Here is a 21,685-nt window from a genome sequence, read left to right on the forward strand (position 1 = left end):
TCAGCACTGTGTTTTGGACAAAACAGTCAAAAAATTCCACATCAGTATTGGCTTCATGTTGGAGAAAGTTGTGAAAAACACTAGAGCATACATGTACACTCAATACACATGCTCAGCTACATGTATGGCATTTAGTATGTGGGCGACTTCAAAGTTCTATTTTGGTAGTTAGCTTCGGTAGAAACTGTCTAAACTTGATCCAAAGCTCTACTACTATGTTCTGAAGATGTTGCAATCAAGTAATGTAAGACACGTATCTGCCGCATTGGAGCTAGTTGTGAAAACCTTTAGACCATACACTCAATGCACGTGCTCAGCTATTGCATTTAGTATGTGGGCGACTTCAAAGTTTTATTTTGGTAGTTAGCTTCGGTGGAAACTGCTAAAACTTGATCCAAAGCTCTACTACTATGTTCGGAAGATGTTGCAATCAATTATTGCAAGATACGTATCTGTCATACGGTGGAGTCAGGGGTTCTAAGGCGTTGGACAATGTCCCAGTGCAATGTGCTGATTCTTGAAAATATGGCATCACTTGACACTTCAAAGTTTTATTTCAAAAGTTACCTTCGGTAGAACCTGCTCAAACTTGCTACACAGTACCATTATTAGGTTATGATAGCATAACCATCGAATACAGGGCAAGTCCAGTGTCAAATACTTGTGGGCGGGGCTAATGTGTGGGACGTGTGCGCTGAAATGGGATGATTCCGAAAAGAGAAAAAGGTCACCTTCTTGCAGAATTCTACCCACTTCTAAAGCTTATGCTGGTATTTAGCAAGTATACTACTGACCTGATGTTGGACATCAAGAAAAATGGGGTAACTACGAGTGCTACGGCCAAAAAAGTGGTTTTCCGGTGTTTTTTGGCCTAAATTGGCAATTGTGAGTATGCTATGTTTGGCCCCTCCCCCGAGTGAAACCGGCCGGTAGAACTTGATAAAATTTTGTCTCCGTACACTAGATATCCTACGGAACAAAGTACAATCGTTTGTAGCCACGTTTCAAACAAAAAAAATTTGGACCCGAGGGGTAGGCCTATAGGAGCCACCCTAACTCGCACTTTATGCATGACCTGATCCACTACGTACGAGTTAACTCGCAAAAAATTCGCGCGCTGTATCGCAGTGCATAGACCAGTGTAAAAACTTTCGTAACTTCGTCAAACATAAACGCATCGCGACAATCAATACACCGTTGGAAAGATCTTCACCTCATCTTTCCGGGGGTATAAAGTTCTTCGCGATAGGATAAGAATTCATTGAGCGGCGACAAGATGAACACGGAAATCATGGCCCAGAGTGAACGCGCGCTGTATCGCAGTGCATAGACCAGTGTACAAACTTTCGTAACTTCGTCAAACATAAACACATCGCGAAAATCAATACACCGTTGGAAAGATCTTCACCTCATCTTTCCGGGAGTATAAAGTTCTTCGCGATAGGATAACAATTCATTGTGCGGCGACAAGATGAACACGGAAATCACGGCCCAGAGTGAACGCGCGCTGTATCGCAGTACATAGACCAGTGTACAAACTTTCGTAACTTCGTCAAACATAAACGCATCGCGACAATCAATACACCGTTGGAAAGACCTTCACCTCATATTTCCGGGGGTATAAATTTCTTCGCGATAGGATAAGAATTCATTGAGCGGCGACAAGATGAACACGGAAATCACGGCCCAGAGTGAACGCGATTTTTTTGTTCATAACTTCTTTTTGTTGCAGAGCGTGCCAGGGGATTTCCCTTTTGGCACGGCGCATGCGTGATGGACATCAAATGAAGCGCTTGGATCTGAGCTTTGCAGCGCAGTTTGAATTGTGAAAATCTGTTGAATTTGGGCAAGAAGCCGAACAAGAATGTGAAATTGAGTTGTTGTGCCGTTCCGAGGCACGGTGGAGTAATTCGGAGAGGACCTGGATGTGGCCCTGATGTGTCTATGGAGCTGAGAGCTGCCAGGATGGATTCGCTTGGTCCTGATCTTTCCAACGAGCCCAGGACGATGAAAATCCATCAAGGTTGAGTAAAATCAGAATAAATTTCGTTCGGAGCTGTGAGTGCATACTCCACCAACGGCCAAGAGAGTCAGTGCGCTGGACGGCCAGTGGATTGGAGAAAAGGGGCTCAGCATGCAAAGGGTTAATCACACGGCGAGGAGACGATAATTTGATAACCGCAATCAATAAAACTAGCTGAACCGACATTTGTGTACTTTATTCATGCAATGTAAAAACGGTGGAGACGATGTGCAATTATATTAATAATAATATTATAGATCTACACTCCTGGCCCGAGAAATATTTCGACATCATGAGTATACCGGTACTAGTGAGGTTGGACTTCTCTGGCCAGAATTATTATTGTAGATCCACATACATGTCTTGTATGCGGATCTACTGACAGCAGGAACGAGCATGTCAAGAAAGAGTGGAGATGAACCAGATCGACCACAATTTCGTAGAGATTCTTGGTTAGTAGATCTACAGACACGGACACTACTAGCAAGACAAGTGATATTATGCCCTTTTACAGTACACGATCTACAACAACACGTGAATGGCGGAGCATTGCTACTTTTACAACAGATCTTATTTAAAAAAACATGGACCTGGCATTGGCACGCGGGGACGGGGGGGGGGGGGGGGGGGGGATCCAGGCTATTTCCACTCACAGATCAGGATTAGTGTTCGAACAGTAGTGGGCTTACATTGTAGATTCGACATCAGGGTCAGTTTAGGCCATTATCACACAGCACCTCCTAAGTATCCACACGGAGCAACTGCCACGGTCCGACGTCACTTTTAATGACATAACATACCAATGATGCTCTAAGCTCTCATGGCATCACTAACGTTACCATGCAACTCGGTGAATTCCAAAATAACAATGATGATGGCATCATCATAAGAAGGATGCCACTATCATAAGAATGATGTGACATCATCATAAGCATGATCTCATCATCATAAGCAACACAAACGATAACATGCATAATGGGACCTCTTCACATCGGCTATGTGCGACCAGCGCAGCCAGAGATCCAAAAAAGACAACAACAAAAAAGAAAAGAAAAACAACAAAAAACAGGCAAGGCCATACATGTACAGTCATGGGCATGCTATAATGGCGGAAAGGCAACATGCCCAGCTACACAAGCAGAAGGGGAGACACAGCACGATACTGCAAGCGATGCACCAGCACCGTCAGATGCAAGTAGCGGCGGGTGGGTACGCTCATGCACACGGCAAGAGAGACCACCTACGGACAAGGGCAGTCGCCGCCGGCGGGAGATACAGATTCTGTTCAGACCAGCAAAACTTCACGTGGATAACCCTTTACTAGAGGAAAAAAACCTCGTCTACGGATAATATAAAGCAAGCTCTAAGGAGAAAATGAAGGCACTAACGTAGTATTGTGATAATCAGAATAAAGGAGCAGATACAACATTCTCTAGTAAAAGCCGGGAGGCACCCAGCAAATAATTCCGTGCTAAAGAGAAGGAAAAAGGAATTCATTGGCAGTTTTCACCAACCCTGTATCTTACATTCAGTGAGGGGCAGCGCTAGTAGCGACCGTTGCCAAGCTTGTCTTCGGCGGTGTTGTGCTTAGCTTGGCCGAGAAGGACGGGCCGGAGGTGCGGCTGGGCGGTTTTGCCTGCAGAACACAGCGTGGGAATGAAAATGGAAGATACAGATTTATACAGTTAAACTGTGTTTGCCGGACCCTGTACCAAGCGGAATACTGTTTTGATCGAACACAGCTTCATGCACCGAGGTGCTGTGGATCGAACTTGCAACCCAGGATCAAGCGGAATCCTGTCATATCAGGAGAGTTTCCGTTGTGCTAAGGGCATCCCGTTAGGGCAGGTTTTACTATAAACGTTTGTGCTTCAGCCATCACATCCCTTCAGTATACAGAAGGACTGGAACAGTAGCAGAATATGATTATTATTGGTCTTCTTTAGAATAATGTATGACGCTATGAAAATCATTAACCGTGTCATCTTGTCCACACACGCACGCACACACGCATGCACGCGCGCGCACACACACACACACACAAGCCCCCCCCCCCCCCCCCCCCCCACACACACACCACACACAAGCTGACAAACTGACCTTGGTACTGGCCGCGACGGCGGAGCAGGTCTCGGTGGTTCGTCCGCAGCCGCAGGCGGTGGCCCAGATCCGGACGGACGTTTCGGAGGCGCTCTTTGAACAGCGGGACCGGGACCTCCTCGTGTTGGCCGGGATGGTGGCCCATCACTGCAGGCGTACACAGATAACAAAAAAACGTCAGAGCAAATAAACCATCGCCCATGATCAGCCATGATATTTTAGATGGGTCATTGCATGTGCTCCAAGACCTAATAGGCGGATGAATCCCCGTCAGGTGTCTGAATTGCACGGAAAGCCCACTCTCTCTCTCTCTCCTCTCTCTCTCTCTCTCTCTCTCTCTCTCTCTCTCTCTCTCTCTCTCTCTCTCTCTCTCTCTCTCTCTTCTCTCTCTCTCTCTCTCTTCCTCCCTCCCTCCCTCCCTCCCTCCCTCCCTCCCTCCCTCCCTCCCTCTCTCTCTCTCTCTCTCTCTCTCTCTCTCTCTCTCTCTCTCTCTCTCTCTCTCTCTCTCTCTCTCTCTCTCTCTCTCTCTCTCTCTTTCGTCTCAAAAGCATTGGTTGGGAAATAAAGGAACCAGTGGAGAAGCAACTAAGGTTGCCCGGCATCAACACTCTTCGTATCACAACCTCGGCCCCAAATACGGAATGTGTGAGTAATGCATGCGAGTACACTGGGATCAGCAACGCACTGTCCAGCACCCCACACGACCATGCCCAGATAGCTGGGTGTAAGGTGATGGAGGTACAAACTAACAGTTACATCATTGCACGATGACCTTATGGCAGTCAATTAGCCACAGCACAAACAGTTAGAGAAGTACATACAATACTCGTGTCAACAGTCTTATCAGGAAATTAGAGACCACATGCCTCGTACTGCTCTTTTTGCTCCGAAACTCAGAGTTTCAGACAGAAAAGAGCAGTACGAGGCATATGGCCTCTAATTTCCTAATACTTAGAATTTCTCCGTGAAGTTCAAATTTGATATTGCAACAGTCTTATCATACCTAAACTATCACTAGCAGGCCTGGCCACTGACTCCACTTGAATACTGTTCTCTACCGGCGGTGGTACCGGTGTGCTCACAGTCTTGGTGTTGATGTCATTGATAATGTCCAGTGCTTCCCGACTGGCGTGGTACATTCTCAACATCTCCTCACGCCGCTGTGCCTCGGCCTGGCTCTCCTCCATCAGATCACCAGACTGCACGGGCAGACATCGGCGAGTGAGTGAGTAAGTGAGTGAGAGAGAGAGAGAGAGAGAGAGAGAGAGAGAGAGAGAGAGAGAGAGAGAGAGCAGACAGACAGACGGACAGACAGACAGACAAACAGACAGGGGCAGAAAGACGGATAGACACACAGGGAGAGATTTTGAAAAAAAGATGCATTGGCCATCCAGTAATTGCACACACAACATACACAAACAGACACAGATACAAATGCATGCATTACAAGCACTATGGTAAGCGCTTAGAAGAGCACCGACTGTGTCCCTATGGAAACCATCAGATATCACTGTAGAGATAGACGCTAGATCACAGGCAGTGGCCAACAACCACATCAACTTTTTTTTCTTTTTTTACTAGAGCCGCGTAAACCCGTCATGTGTGAGCCATGAATAAGGGGAGTGGTGGCGTGGTCTGGCTCCTGTACTCCTACCTCTCCATGCAGCGAGCTCTACGAGGAGTGAAGGAGATATCGTCAGGCAAGGCAAAGGTCACTCTGACATTCCGGAAACAAGCACCACTAATCAGAAAATCTGGTTTGTTTATAAAAATAAATAAAAAGGACCAGGGAACTATACGTTACGCTATAATGTCCACTAACACCATCAGCTACTAAACAATCGGCTCATGTGATAACATTGCACGACACTGACCGACGGTGGTGTTAGTGGACATTATAGCGTAACTTGTACATGTAGTTCCTTTGCCCCTTTTATTTTTTATAAATTAATCCTTGGCTCTCCATCCGAGTCCATTCCTGTAGTGGTTTGCCTTGCCTTTAGATGAAGGTCCCCAATGAAGATTCTGTGGCAACCATCATGACTTGTTTGCATGCATGACAGCTCATGGTATGAATTAGTGCTGAGTCGGGTAGCATTTTCTTCGGGTATCGGGTTCGGATAATTTTCCACGGGTAGCACGGGTACCCTGTCGGGTAATGTTTTCATGGTAACACCACAATGCACCCCTTCCCTTACACACTGGGTAGACATGCGGAGTATTACATCAATCTGTACACGTGCACTGTACATGATGTTATCTGCGACTTCGGGTTTTCGGGTACTATTCTCTACCCGTCTACCCGAGGTCCTCACGGGTAGCACGGGTACCCGACTACCCGTGCACACCACTAGTATGAATGCAAGCCATGTCCTACTGGATCATTATACGGGTGGGTAGTATAAACCCAAGAGATTGGGCTGCAGGTGAAGTACATTGTACATGTGAAGTACATTGTACATGTGAAGTACATTGTACATGTGTAGACAGATCTCCAGGGCACAGTCTCTTACCTGGCCAACTGCATACAGATTGGGCAGGATCTCCGTGGCGATGAAGTCTTTCAACTGCAACACAAGTGCAGGCATATACATACACACACATACATACACGCACATATGAACACACACACACACATACGCACGCACGCACACACTCACACACACACACACACACACACACACACACACACACACACACACATATACACGAGAACGTGTGAACGTTTCGATACGCATAGATGTGCAGATGTGCTGGAGCGAGCAAGCGCGTATGAATGCCGGGCTTGATTCTTACAGCCTCAGACAGGGTTGCACGTTGCACAGGCAGACAGACCGGCCACGCAACAGGAAGTGCACGCATGTAAGTATTAACAACAATACAGTGCATTTCTCTATGTCAACACGCACGCACGCATGCCTGCGCGCACACACACACACACACACACACTCACACCCAGAAATACATACGCACACGTGGGAGCACACTCCAACACCATACATGACAAGCAAACGCATCAATACATCTCCAGCTAGGTACCTTGTACACGAGCAGGAACATGATAGACTTGGGCACTTGATCCTTGATACTCTTGGAAACGATGCCGATGTAGGAGTCCACCAGGTTACGGATGGTCTCCACCTGTCTCTCCATCATCGGGTCCATAGCACCCAGCTCACTAGACATAGCACCCTGTGGAAGCAGTACACAGGGTACAAAGCCTCTTATAATTATGGGCAAAATATTATTTGCAAACAATCACACGACAAATGGATGACTGGGAACAGTAGATGAGCCAAAATGCATAGAAACAGGACCGGCGGTGGAAGTAGTTTTGATTGGTCCGGACATACCCTAGCCTTTCATACAGTTTGTGTATGATATAGAGGGTATACACATGACTTTCATACAGTTTGTGTATGATATGGAGGGTAGTCACATGACTTTCATACAGTTTGTATATGATATGGAGGGTACACACATGACTTTCATACAGTTTGTGTATGATATGGAGGGTATACACATGACTTTCATACAGTTTGTGTACGATATGTAGGGTAGACACATGACTTTCATACAGTTTGTGTATGATATGGAGGGTATACAAATGACTTTCATACAGTTTGTGTATGATATGGAGGGTATACACATGACTTTCATACAGTTTGTGTATGATATGGAGGGTAGACACATGACCTCCTCAGCAGTAAACACACGTTGGTGGCCAAAATATTGTTGGTCCGGCAATGGCTTGACGAACCGGACCGGTTCTGCCGGGCCTTAGAAATCAATTCCAGCTAATCGACGTGTATGTTCACACAAATGCTTCCTCCATGCAAGATGAAGACCAGTTCACTTTCAACACCACTGCCCCCCCCCCCCCAACAAAAAAAAACAAAAAACAAAATTGAGAGGTCAGAAGCCAGTGTGGACCCAGTACACAGCAAGGCGCCTTCAATACTACCGGCAGTCAACATCCTCACTTCCTCACCTCATCCTCTATTTCTCCTCTATCTGGGTAGACACCAGCACGGAGAAATGCCGCCTTCCAACTCTCAATGTCGTCTTCAGTCTCACAGGACAGATCTAGCTGCTTGTAATCCTTGAACAAATTCCTGCGTATAGTAACACACACACACACACACACACACACACACACACACACACACACACATGTGCACAGACAGACAGACAGACAGACACACACACACACACACACACACAGATATTACTGCAAGACCTGGAATGCTGACTAATGATTCTGTCCCGCTCTCAGACCGCCATCAGCACAAGGAGCAGCCAAAGAGTTTCCTGGTAATGCTCGCTCACCATCATTTCTTATGCACCCAAGCTACTCTCAGCCCGAGGAATAGCTTCAAGATTTGCTAATCATCCGATCCCTAAAGTATGTCCGAACTCACTTTGCGCTCGGGTTGAAGAGAGCATAGCAGTGCTTCTTGCCAAGGCTCATGAAACCTGTTTCCACTTCCTTCAGTTTCAGGTTTTCCAAGCGCAGCAAATACTTCTGATCCTCTTCCTGTAGAACGGGCAGGGTGACATCAAGGACAGGACAGAGCGGGGGGGGGGGGGGGGGGGAGAGAGAGAGAGAGAGAGAGAGAGAGAGAGAGAGAGAGAGAGAGAGAGAGAGAGAGAGAGAGAGAGAGAGAGACAGTGAGAGAGAGTGAGTGCTGCATCACAGCTGTTACGCGCACGTTACTGTTAAGCTACGGCCTGTCAGCACAATGTGCGCGCGCAATTCATGTATAAAATAAGCGTCTCCTTCTACCAAGGTCGAATCCAACAACACCGAATCCATTTTACATCCACTTCAAGGGCCGAGTGCTGCTGCTTACTTTCTTGGCTCAGTCCGGGTAAATCAATCTGAGGATCCCTCACGGTCTTGCACCATGGCCTATGCCTGGTATCCAAGTGCATACCTTTTTCGCTCCACATATTCTGGCCTCGGCCTTTGCTTCTGGACTTCTCTTGAAATCCGGTTGACATCTGGCTGCACGCAATTACCCTTCCATCGGCGTACTATTACCGGTATGCGTGGGGTGAGCAACACTCTCTGGGTTGGATTTCACCTAGGCTAGCCTAGCACAGCTCTACATTGCTGATCATATGCACACACATGTACAGTGCTGGCCAGTGAAATCCAACCTCATGAAATCAAGTAGCGCCGTGTTCGACTGCACAGACCAGTGTATGTGTAGTGCTAGGGCTGCGTAGCGCCTGCTTCTGTTTTATTCATGAGTTGTTGGATTTCACTGGCCAGCACTGTAAATACTGTGCTGGCCAGTGAAATCCAACTCCATGAATAAAGTAGCGCCGTGTTTGACTGCACAGACCAGTATGTGTAGCGCTAGGGTTGCGTAGCGCCCGGCAACGCTATTTTATTCATGAGGTTGGATTTCTCTAGCCAGCACTGCACATGCTGCACACTAGCAAGTCACATGTTCAGTGGCAGACTAACCTTCTCATCGCGGAACCATGCCAGAGTGTCAGCTGTGGAGCGGAACAGAATAGCACGGAGCAGAAGAAAACAAAAAGGAGCAATGTATGTCAGACAGACATCCCTGTGGCTACTTCAAAGTAGTTACATGTTTTGTTCTTGTACACAGGATGACACTGTCGCTGCGTTACTGTTGTCTGCGGAGTGCCCATTGGCGTGAAACTTGGAGTTACAGCAAATAACTTGTTCCATCTTGTCTAGCATGTATTTTTGATCATGACCACCCTGAATGAGTCACATGATACGATATCACACAATGACATCACATCAGGGAGTCCAACAGCATGATCACATTTCAAGATGACATCATCACAGCAGGCATTCCACCAAGTTGGTCACATGACACGGCAACAGCAGGTCAAACACACGTTTGACCTATACATCACACACAGTCTTACCGGTGAGAACGAACCAGTACTCCTTGGAGCCGCCTTTCAGCACACCAACGCTGGTAGTGGTCATCCAGCCTTTGCGAATCGTCTACACACGCACGAACGCACACACATGGAGGTTCAAGAAATAGACATGAGCAAATCGGTGCACTCTGTCCCAGGAATACCGCATTTCCCCGATCTTCAGGTCTGAGCCATATCGTTTCAATATAATCACGTAAGTATGTTGTCACACTCGATTGTAACTCGCATCGCCTTCTTTGCCCGCGACGTTTATCAAAAAAAGGTGCGACTTATATTCGGGGAAATACGGTTCAAGGGTGTACCCAGGAATACCGCATTTCCCCGATCTTCAGGTCTGAGCCATATCGTTTCAATATAATCACGTAAGTATGTTGTCACACTCGATTGTAACTCGCATCGCCTTCTTTGCCCGCGACGTTTATCAAAAAAAAGGTGCGACTTATATTCGGGGAAATACGGTTCAAGGGTGTACCACAGTCACAGACCCATACAAACTCACAGTCACAGACCCATACAAATTCACATGGATAGAAAATACACACCAGTCATTCAACTCTGTGTCCACGGCAGAAACAACGGGCACATTGCCTGCACATGATGAGATCAGGTCCATGCACTTGATATGATACGGAGGAATCTGAGATCTCAGTTTTGGGACACAGGCTGAGCACGAATACAGCTCCAGTTTGAGTTAGCGAGTGAGAGAGTTAGCGGGAGAGTGAGCGGGCGAGTGAGCGAGCGAGTGAGTGAGTGATTGAGTAAGTTTGCAAAGGAACAAGTGATTGAACAATAGAACGAGTGAGTGAGCAGGCCACATTGAGTAGTGTGTGTGGTGAGTAGTACTGGAGAGTTACATACCTGATTGCCCATGCTGGCGCTGCTACCCTTCTTGTCCTTCTTGCTACCTGACTGTGCACTGCAATACACACGTGCACACACACGCACATACACATACATACATACACGTACACACGCACACACACGCACGTACACGGCATGAAATACATGTCTGAACAAACGAATGAATCGGCAGCATGGTGTAGAGATTGCAGGGACGGGTCCAGGATCTGGTCCAGGATCTGGTCCAGGAGTACCCCCCCCCCCCCCCTTATGACCCATGCCCCAATCGGCTAAAAAAGATGATTTGTATAATGGAGTGGGGCTCACCTATCCGGGAACTCTGTGACCGGACACTGTCCGCAACGTGGAATTTCCTACAACTCACACCACACTGACTGCATTCAAGAAAACACTTTCACGCCAACCAAAATCATTTGAGACCGCTTTTCGTTGAACATCTATTTTGCTGTCATCATGGAGAGGCGTCAGAAAGGTTGCCCGGTACATTGGAGTGCCGACTACAGGAGCATTACTGAACATACAAATACGCTTGGCTTCACTTACTTGGCAAAGCCGATGAAATCCGGGTGGTTGGTGTTCATGTACGAGAGCTCCAGGTGTATGCACAATGTGATCTACACCATACACAATACACAGTACAGAGAGAATGCATGGCCAGAAGTACAATCAAGTTAGCTGGAGGAAGGGACTTTCTCTGATGGAGAAAGGGATTTCCCCCTATGCACTGGGACAGGGGTAGGGGCGGGATGAAACACGGACTGTCGGTGCGAGGTGCACGTACTTGATGATTTTTCAAAAGTTAGAAAATGCACATACAGAGAACATGTGGGCGGTTAGATATGCTACATGGAAGCAGTGTCAAGCCCACGCCTAGGCAGTTTGGAGAACATGCTGCCCAGCTAACACCTACAGTAAATCCTGTAACTAAAGACTACCGTGACTAGCGACCATCCTGCTACTGGAGACCACTTCACCCGGCACGGACGGTCTCACATTCATACATATGGTTGTGTGCGGTGCAAACCTCTAACTAAGGACCACCTGCCACTAAAGACCGCTTTCTCTGGCCCCAAGGGGTGGTCGTTAGTTACCGGTTTTACCGTACAGTGAAACCAGTATGGTACTGATGAGAGCCCTACGTGGTGCGCAGAATATCAACCTTCAGATGCACGTGACCTTTCAATACAGATCTGAATGCATTGAAAAAAAGCCATCGTTTGATTCTTGGCCTGGCGACTAGCATTGCAATACCCCCTGGCAAGTCAAGATCCATACACAGTGTGCTCTGTTCAAGGCATTCTTACATGATCCTTGGCCTTGACCTCACACTCGCGCACGTAGTGGTGGCAGATCCTCTCCACTTCGTCGCGCAATCTCGGGTAGCGTTGCAGCTACGAGCAAAGAAAGGCAGAGAATCCATTCAGGGCACTGGAAAACACAGGTGCTCATTTCAGGTCACTCCTGTTCATTCAGAGATGGCGTTAAAAGTGATGGTATTGGTTAGAGAGGGTAGGAAGGAGTACGAGAGAACATTAATTTTCAACAGTACAGCTATCATTATCAAGTCATCATTGTCTCTTGGTTCAAGGGCCGTCTGGTTGCTATGGATTTTACCAGCAAACAACACCAGCCAGCTCTGTCCCAGTATGAAATTACCCTGCCCATAGTGCCCTTGGACTTTGGGTGAAGAGGAAGTTCTCTTACCTTCTCTCCGATCTTCTTGATGACCTGGAATAGCTCGGTTGTGACCATGTCCACACACTTGAGCGAGGGCTCTTTCAGCTTGTCAATCTGCTTCTTACAGATCACCTCAAATGCCATGTCCGGCGTGAAGATACCAACACTGAAGAAGAGTACATGATGACAGAAGCAGCAACGGCAACGAACATTAGCAAGGACAGCAGCAGCATCAGCAGCACCACCACCACCACTACCACCACCACTAACAGCAACAGCAGCGGCAGCAGTAGCAGGAGCAGCAGAAGTATCAGCACCACCACCACCACTACCACCACTAACAGCAACAGCAGCGGCAGCAGTAGCAGGAGCAGCAGAAGTATCAGCACAACCACCGCCACCTCCCCAGCACCACACCCACATTGCAAGCAACCGGTGCCATCAAAAAGGAAGTCGTAAGTCCACAACTGGTCACACCCACAACTCAACACTCAGAGATCAGAAGAAGAGGAAATGAGCTGCCACACAGTACCAAACGTGTTGCCAGTGATCACACACCTGCCCACTAATGCCCTTGTATATCTTTGCTCAATGAAATACATTGTAAAATCAGTAAAAAAAAAACAATATGATTCGAAGCTGGGAAAGAGCACAGCTCACACTTACCGCACACCATGCAAGTTCTTGATTGCAAAACCAATCTCGCGTCTCAGCTCCCGCTCATCGAACTCCATCTGCACAATAACAAGCAAGAGCAATTTCGAAAGTTGAGAGAATGCCAATCCCATACGGGATGGTGAGTAGAATGCAGTCATGAAACAGGCTTAGCCATCATGGAAACACAGTCATAATCTCCGGATCAGTACATATTTTTCCTCCAGTTGCCATCAAAGGACAGCCAGTACATCTGTGTTAAGAATGACTATAATGAGAGACCACTGGTCCTTAGTCACTGCATCATGAAAAGCGTTCTGGGCATCTCACACAAAACCAAGTGCAGCATAACACACACGTATACACACAAGTACACATGTGTCATACACACCTTGACTAGCTCGTAGGGAAAGCGCTCGTGGAAGATCTTGTTGATCTTGGCGCCACCAGACAGCTCACTGGTATCCACCAAGTCACCACTACCCTCAATGGACTTCTCAAAATCCAATGAGAATGTCTGAAGGAACCTGCAGAAATAGAGAATCAATATACACAACACAACATCAGATTTTATTACACCAAGTTTTTCACAGGATGTTGGGGAGATAGAGAGATAGAGTGAAAATGTGTTTGCGAGAAAGAAAGAAAAGAGATAGAGAGAAATGTGTATGTGACAAAGAAGGAGAGAATAGAGCTACAGAAGAGTAGAAGACTATGGAAAGAAAGTACCTGTTTACCCTACCCGTCACATGTACAGTCATGTACTTACGTGAGCATAGCTTTTGTCTTCAGGTTTGGATCGTCGGCGTTGAACTTCTTGAACTCTTGTACGTCCTTCTCCAACGTGCCAAGCTGGTTCATGAGACGCTGACGCAGGGCTGGCAGCGTGTCGCGGATGTGATTCGTCAATTGCTGCGCAGACCAAGACACACACACACACACCAGTGCAAAGAACAGAGTCAATGAATGATCAGCTGTATGCTCGTATGTGTTCACATGTAGATCCTGAAACTCCATTCCTATCATATTGCTACACCAAACAATAATAAGAGGATGGAAAAAGTGCATTTTTTAATATAGATGTACTTTTCATCCTATCATTGTTTGAACGAGCTCTGCCTCTCGGTATTGAGCACTCTCTTGGACAGCCTGGAACCTCTCTTGGACAGCCTGGAACCTCTCTTGGACAGCCTGGAACCTCTCTTGGACAGCCTGGAACCTCTCTTGGACAGCCTGGAACCTCTCTTGGACAACCTGGAACCTCTCTTGGACAACCTGGAACCTCTCTTGGACAGCCTGGAACCTCTCTGTTTTAATACTGCTAAATCACTCAACCGCCACTATTTTAGGGTGCATTTCACAATAGGTAACTAGACCCTACGTGTGGTTGTGTACTTGTACGGACGATAGCGCACATCAAACAGAACACACACAACCATAAACGTGCGGCACACAATAGGAATGGACACTACATGCCCAAAAGGAACTAACTTGCAACTGCCAAAGCCAGACCCGGCTTAAGGATTTACACGCAGGACTCACACCAATCACCACGCCCCCCCCCCCCCCCCCCCCCACACACACACAATAATATTCACTAGTACGTTTCGCCATTCTGGTCATTTTGACAGCAGTTCTGCCGCCTTCTAGGGTTAATGTGATCGATTGGATAGCATAAGTACTGCTACTGCTACTGCCTGCTGGTCTTACCTGATTGAGAGCCTTCTGTAGGTATGGTGTCCCCAGCTTCTCGGCCAGATGCCTGTCAATACCCGTCAACACCATCAGCAAGCAAACGTCCAAATACAGAGAAAAAAATGTTAGAAATACCGGGGACTACCCAGTCGCTACAACAACCACAGACTGGTGGACTGGACATTATGTTCAAAGGCTTAAACCCACTACATCTCATGTACCATCCATAAAATACGCATTCAGACACCCAGACTAGCACTATAATTATGATACTCGAAAAACCTAAGCTGCTTCATACATGCACATTCACAACCAATATCCCCTCCTCCCCGCTCCAACCACACATCCACGCCAGGATACGTCACCAGGCCATGGGCATTGCCCCTCTATTTACAGACCGAGCTTATTGGCTGCAACCGAAGGCACACCAGCACGTACCGGTATGACGGATGGCTCAGGAAGAACTTTCTCTCGGCTGCCAGAGCGGCCTTGATGTCTTTGCGACCTTCAATGTCTTTCTGTGAACGATTTACAACACCGATGTAGCCTGCATATGTACACACACGCATGCACGCAAACACACGCGCGCATACGCACACACACACACACACACGACATGTACAATCAGCACACACACACGACATGTACAATCAGCACACACACACGACATGTACAATCAGCACACACACAAAGCATGCAAAATTGTAATGTACATCTTCCAACACGCTGCCAGATGCATTAACCCTTTGCATGCTGGGCCCCTTTCTCCAATCTACTGGCTTTCCAGCGCACAGCTCCGAACGAAATATATTTTCATTTCACTCCACCTTGATGGATTTTCATCATCCTGGGCTCGTTGGAAAGATCAGGACGAAGCGAATCCATCCTGGCAGCTCTCAGCTCCATAAACACATCAGGGCCACTTCCACGTCCTCTCCAAACTACTTCACAATGCCTCGTAACGGCACAACTCAATTTCACATTCTTGTTCGGCTGCTTGCCCAAATTCCACCGATTTTCACGATAAAAACTGCGCTGCAAAATCTGTGCCAGCAATACATACGACTGATTTTAACCCTGCAAGCTCACCTCTGCGAAGCGGTAGCAGTTTGTTCTCCAGGATTTCTTTAGCGTCGGTTCCTTCATCCATCAAGTCCAGCTTGGTGATGACACCGATCGTTCTCAAACCTGCACACCACACAACAACACAGCAACAACAACACCAGCATTATTTACAAGAGAAGCATTGAACCTAACAACGACTACGTTCTAATACTCCAGAGCAGATATGAATGAGAACTTAGTACAGCCATACAACATAGTTGGTAAACACATAGATAAGCCACATTAATATTATCTCACCCTGTGGATCCACCTCCTTTGCTATCTTCAACGCATCGCTGTTAGCCAAATCTGCGTTAGCCGGCGTGACGGCCAAGATGAGACAGTTGCCCTTGGTGATGAACTGCATAAGCATTTCGCGAATTTGAAACTCGATGTCTACCGGTTGATCTCCCACGGCAACCTTGGTCAGACCGGGCAAGTCGATGAGAGTGAGATTGAGCACTGTGAATGGGGACAGAAACAACAGCAGCCGGGCAGCAGCAGCAGCAGCAGGAGCAGCAGCAACACCAGCAGCAGGAGAAGCAACAGAAATTTACGTTATATCCAACAGAAGAGTATGGGGCATTGAGCACTGTTTCGGACAGCCTAGAACCGTTGTGTTCAACAGAAGAGTATGGGTACTGACAGTTAACAACTATTCGGCGCATGTTTATTTTCGGCTATTTTCAGCCTGATCATATTATTATTAATTTGGCTGAACATTTGTTGCAGCGGAAATGTGTTTTAGCCCTGGGAGGCCGGAATTTGAATGGGCCGGAAATTTGTCAACTTACAGTACACTGCACGGAAATGTATCGCAGACGAGGTTAAAACTTACCGTGAGGTGAGTAGACTCTGAGATTGATGGGGATGGCGGAGATGCCCTTGTTGCTGCCTGTCATGCGATCCGTTTCGTCCTCAATCTCGCCGCGAATCTCGTTGAAGTCGGTGAACTTCTTGCCCTTTGCGTGCAGGAACTCTCCCCACTCTAATCACATTCACACAACATACGGTATACATACACCAACACAATAATAAACGATACAAAGCAATATTATTACAAGACAGCCAAGTGTCAAGTCGGCGAAAAAGCGCCAGCTCCGGTGTGGGGAGCAAACATCTTTCCTAAAGCAATAATAAACTTGATACTAGTATTCAGATAAGTTGAACTCATCATTATAAATTAACTGGGATACTGAGCCAGTAAATATAATTAAATAGAAGAAATCACATGGAAACAAGTTATGAAGTAACCATCCACGACTGTAACAAGATAATAAGCAGCCAGAAAGTGCGATAACAGGGCACAAAACTGACAGGCTACTGAGACATTCAGCGACCTGAGACCTAGCTCTAACACATCTCCAGTGCGCAAACCAACAGCCTTCCAGCTTGGAAGGTTCAAGGTTATGGTAGGACCTATGAGGGGGAGGTGATAGGTGCCTGCCCAACCCCTCAGCCTCCCTTGCAATACGATGCAAATCCATGTGGAGAGCGCGTTGTGCAACATGTTATTTGGTTGACGGCATGTTAAAAGGCGGAGGATGCACTGTGTTGAAAACAATGCTCCTGACTACAACATCCACGGTTGGCAGAGATGATTGTAGTAAGGAGCACTGTTTTCAAGCACAGTGCGTCCTCCGCCTTGTAACATGCTGTCAACCAAACAACGAGTATACATCCCACATGACAGTCTCCACACCGATGCATGCTCTCCCTAAAGATTTAAGTAAGCTAATTTCATCACATGAATATCACCTCCCTCGATGTGCGATCTGATTTATGTCTTCAAGAAAATGTCTATAAGTAAAATACTCAATCTGCGGACAGAACTGCTTCGTCCCTTGTGGACTCATCAGCGCAGCACAGAATGAAGATATTATTCTCCCACTAGTTCATAACAAAACTTGGGGTGGATATCGTCACATGATCTACTAATTTTTACTCAATCTGCTATTAATTTTTGACATATAATTTTTGTGTATTTATGCTGATGTGTTGCTTGCTGACTCACCGCCGGATTTGACATGGTTTAGCTGCAGGATCAGCGGCCGTCGTGTTACGATGCCACTTCCACGCGGCAGGAAGTCCCTGCGCGTTGTGGAGCAGTCGGTGACGGCAGCAACAACCATACAACACAACGAAAAACAAAATGACACGAAACTGTAACCCACATCATCAGCACGCTAATCTTCCGATATATTTGTCAATCAACTATTCATTGCCTGCCCAACCCCTCAGCCTCCCTTACAATACGACACAAATCAATGTGGAGAGCGCATTGTGCTACAAGTGGACGTTGTCGTTAGCCAACAAGTCGATAATTTTTTTTATTGACACGCCACGCCGTAAAAAATGTTTTCGCCCCACCGTGCGCTAGCATACCTGCCGACGAAATTCTCCAGCACCGAGCTCTTTCCAGCGCTCTGGCCGCCAACAACGGCAATCTGCGGCAGGTCGAACGGCACGTTGCTGCCGAGCTGCGAGAAAGCATCCTGCAGCTTATTGACGATCGGGATCAGCTCTTCCATTCCATGGTTACCCTGCGACATGATTCGATGTCGGAGGGTGGATGCTGCCTCTGCTGGCTCTGGGTTGCACCGAAGCGTCCCAGGAATGGATCAGAATTCGCACAAGTAACCAGCAGCAGAAAGTAGGTACCAGGGAAGGGAATCTCCAGCAAAGGCAAGCAACGGTTGCAGCTTGTCGCCAAACTGCTTGCTCGAACACCGTCCAGCTGAGCGCAAATTTATACCCCGGCCGCCGTCATGGGAAAGAAAAAACGACGCACTACACGTCGCGTCGACAAGCAAACTGCACGTAGATCTAGTACTGTGCAGTCTGTGGCCCAGTGTGGGTGCAACTGCACGAGCCGCTACAGTGGTCTCCAGGTACGGTGGGTCGGTCTGGAGAAGTCGACCCTGAACTCTACGTGCGAAGCAGGCGACACCAGTCACCCCACTACACTGACTGGATCCTTCCATGCACTGACATATCGACAGTCTAGTCTGTGTTTTTTTCACATGCATATGCAGTAAGCACAGGCAGAGCTCAAAATAATCACCACAAACCGTCCGTACCGCACGGCATTTGTAAAAGTGCACGCAAAGCACTACTGAGCGAGTCGTATGCCCGAATTTGGTCACATGTCCACATCTGGCTCACAGTCACAGCATGACACCGCGACGTCCACGTCAAAGGTTGGATGATGATTTTGCTGACTTTTCGTATGGAGACAGGATTTGCCTCCTACGAGACGACATAACGGGACACCTGGGGAGCCTGTAACACAGATACGATCTACGCTTGCCTGTATTGTCATGTATTTCCATGAACGTATGACGTTCAATGGCAGGTAGCCGCAGAGTGGCAAACTGACAAGGAAAATACATGTCTGTAAGGTTTATCCTCCACTTCGATGCAGCCAGTAAATGAGTAATGTTACATGACCAATCATACAATCAATGAGTACCGTCATCATGTCGTCATCGCAAAAATACCACACTCACTGCTGATATAAGATTTATAATAGCGGATAATACGGCCGTAATGTGAGCAAATAAAATACCTGTCAAGCATGGCGCCAGCCATGGATAATGAGCCTAGCGGCATACATGTACAATCACATGTAGGTCATGATACCGAACTTCCGAAGCATACCGCCGTACCGGTATTGCGACTTCACGAAACAGAAGACAGTCACTGAGTCAGTGAGAATCCTGCTGATCTGTGTGTGTGTGTGTGTGTGTGTGTGTGTGTGTGTGTGTGTGTGTGTGTGTGTGTGTGTGTGTGTGTGTGTGTGTGTGTGTGTGTGTGTGTGTGTGTGTGTGTGTGTGTGTGTGTGTGTGTGTGTGTGTGTGTGTGTGTGTGTGTGTGTGTGTGTGTGTGTGTGTGTGTGTGTGTGATCTAAAATAGCTGATGCACACAATTCCTGGAAATGCCGCTATACTGACCGCGCACACGAACTAGTCCAGTGGCAGTGTAGTGCATTGTACTGCATGAGTCTCTTCCAGGAAATGGCAGTACTCCAAGCATGACGTCGCTCAACGGCAGCCAGTGGTATTTCACGCCTTATATGAGCAACTGAACTATACATGATAGTCTATACTATTGGTCATCGACACACATGCTGACAAGAGCATAAAATAATAATCATGCTTTGTGGACTGTTGATGGCATTCTTTTTAGACAGATCACCGCATAAGCTCAGGGCGAGGAATACTCAATGGAACAGTTACAGTAACTGTTGCAGACGGTAGCCTCGGATATCAAGCTGTCAGCCAGTGTGCCAATGTCATTCCCTCAGGCCTGTAAATGTGTATAATGATGTAGGTATCTCCTCCAAAACCATCACAGTCATTATGCAGAGCACTTCTCCTTTCTCCGCCAACGTGACTGAGCTGCTACATGCTCAAGTCCATTGGCTTGGCGCCTAGCAGTATTGTACATGTAACTTGCTTGGCATAAGCAAAACATGAACACACACGAAGCAGTATTATGTGAATTACATCGTAGATGACCAAGTTTGTCCATGATCGACACACAGCTTCGACATGCTGAAGTAATCCATTGTACATATCCATGATATAGTCCGCAATCACCCACTCTGGATTCAATACATTTACAAGCGGGCACTAGTATGCTCTACACCCTGGTCAATAGTGTATCACTGGCTACAAAAGCAAATGCCAACAACCCGCACGCTGTGATCGCCAGGCACTGCAATCTCTGTGCACAAGTACGGTAAATATTATGGGGTCACATTCCCAAAGCCTGGGTTCATTGTGCAAAAAATCAGCCTCAGACACAAAATGGAAATCCCAAGCTCCTCCTTACTACAATGGTATATGGGGTCCCATTCCCAAAGCCTGGGTTCAGCGTCCTACGAAATCAGGCTGAGAAACCCTAAGCTTGTCCTTGCTTTGTTCCCTAGCTCTAGTCATTGATGTGATAGGTGCCGTTACCGTGGTTACAAAATTAATGGCCCTTTAACCAATGGACAGGCCAGGCCCACTGGAACTGGTCCGGTTGGTCAGGCCATTGTCGGACCAACTTGTTGGTCACCAACCTGTGTTTACTGCTAGCTGAGGAGGTCATGTGTATACCCTCCATATCATACACAAACTGTATGAAAGTCATGTGACTACCCTCCATATCATACACAAACTGTATGAAAGTCACGTGACTACCCTCCATATCATACACAAACTGTATGAGTCATGTGTATACCCTCCATATCATACACAAACTGTATGAAAGTCATGTGTATACCCTCCATATCATACACAAACTGTATGAAAGTCATGTGACTACCCTCCATATCATACACAAACTGTATGAAAGTCACATGACTACCCTCCATATCATACACAAACTGTATGAGTCATGTGTATACCCTCCATATCATACACAAACTGTATGAAAGTCATGTGACTACCCTCCATATCATACTCAAACTGTATGAAAGTCATGTGTATACCCTCCATATCATACACAAACTGTATGAAAGTCATGTGTATACCCTCCATATCATACACAAACTGTATGAAAGTCATGTGTATACCCCGCTACATATCATACACAAACTGTATGAAAGTCATGTGTATACCCCGCTACATATCAGTGAGTCGTAAAATATGG

General features: G+C 47.0%; 1 protein-coding gene and 1 long non-coding RNA gene across 2 annotated transcripts; both read right to left on the minus strand.

Moving 5' to 3' along the window:
• Window positions 1–2,785: 2,785 nt before the first annotated feature.
• LOC135829540 (uncharacterized) lies at window positions 2,786–4,431 on the minus strand. Its single transcript, XR_010555851.1, has 2 exons — window positions 4,124–4,431; window positions 2,786–3,659 (listed from the first exon to the last, which is right to left on the minus strand). It is a non-coding gene; the product is annotated as an uncharacterized LOC135829540 (long non-coding RNA).
• Window positions 4,432–4,875: 444 nt separating this feature from the next.
• On the minus strand, window positions 4,876–18,856 carry LOC135829159 (dynamin-1-like). Its single transcript, XM_065341565.1, has 22 exons — window positions 18,431–18,856; window positions 18,060–18,136; window positions 16,884–17,033; window positions 16,304–16,507; window positions 16,031–16,129; window positions 15,380–15,488; window positions 14,957–15,008; window positions 14,016–14,158; window positions 13,638–13,773; window positions 13,259–13,326; window positions 12,620–12,758; window positions 12,220–12,306; window positions 11,459–11,529; window positions 10,913–10,970; window positions 10,037–10,118; window positions 9,600–9,631; window positions 8,545–8,660; window positions 8,115–8,238; window positions 7,163–7,315; window positions 6,637–6,690; window positions 5,127–5,322; window positions 4,876–4,895 (listed from the first exon to the last, which is right to left on the minus strand). The coding sequence occupies exons 1-22, from the start codon at window positions 18,595–18,597 to the stop codon at window positions 4,876–4,878; spliced, it is 2,337 nt and encodes a 778-aa protein (XP_065197637.1). The 5' UTR covers window positions 18,598–18,856.
• Window positions 18,857–21,685: the final 2,829 nt, after the last annotated feature.

Source organism: Sycon ciliatum, chromosome 13 (assembly GCF_964019385.1).
Source record: "Sycon ciliatum chromosome 13, ocSycCili1.1, whole genome shotgun sequence".
Lineage (NCBI taxonomy): Eukaryota > Metazoa > Porifera > Calcarea > Leucosolenida > Sycettidae > Sycon > Sycon ciliatum.

Bases quoted from the DNA above. Each gene is read 5' to 3' on its own strand.
- LOC135829159 (XM_065341565.1), bottom strand. From the start codon at position 18,597: ATGTCGCAGGGTAACCATGGAATGGAAGAGCTGATCCCGATCGTCAAT. The intron at 18,137-18,430 runs GTATGCTAGCGC...CACAACGCGCAG, and splicing joins CTGGAGAATTTCGTCGGCAG to GGACTTCCTGCCGCGTGGAA. The intron at 16,130-16,303 runs GTGAGATAATAT...TGTGGTGTGCAG, and splicing joins AAAGGAGGTGGATCCACAGG to GTTTGAGAACGATCGGTGTC.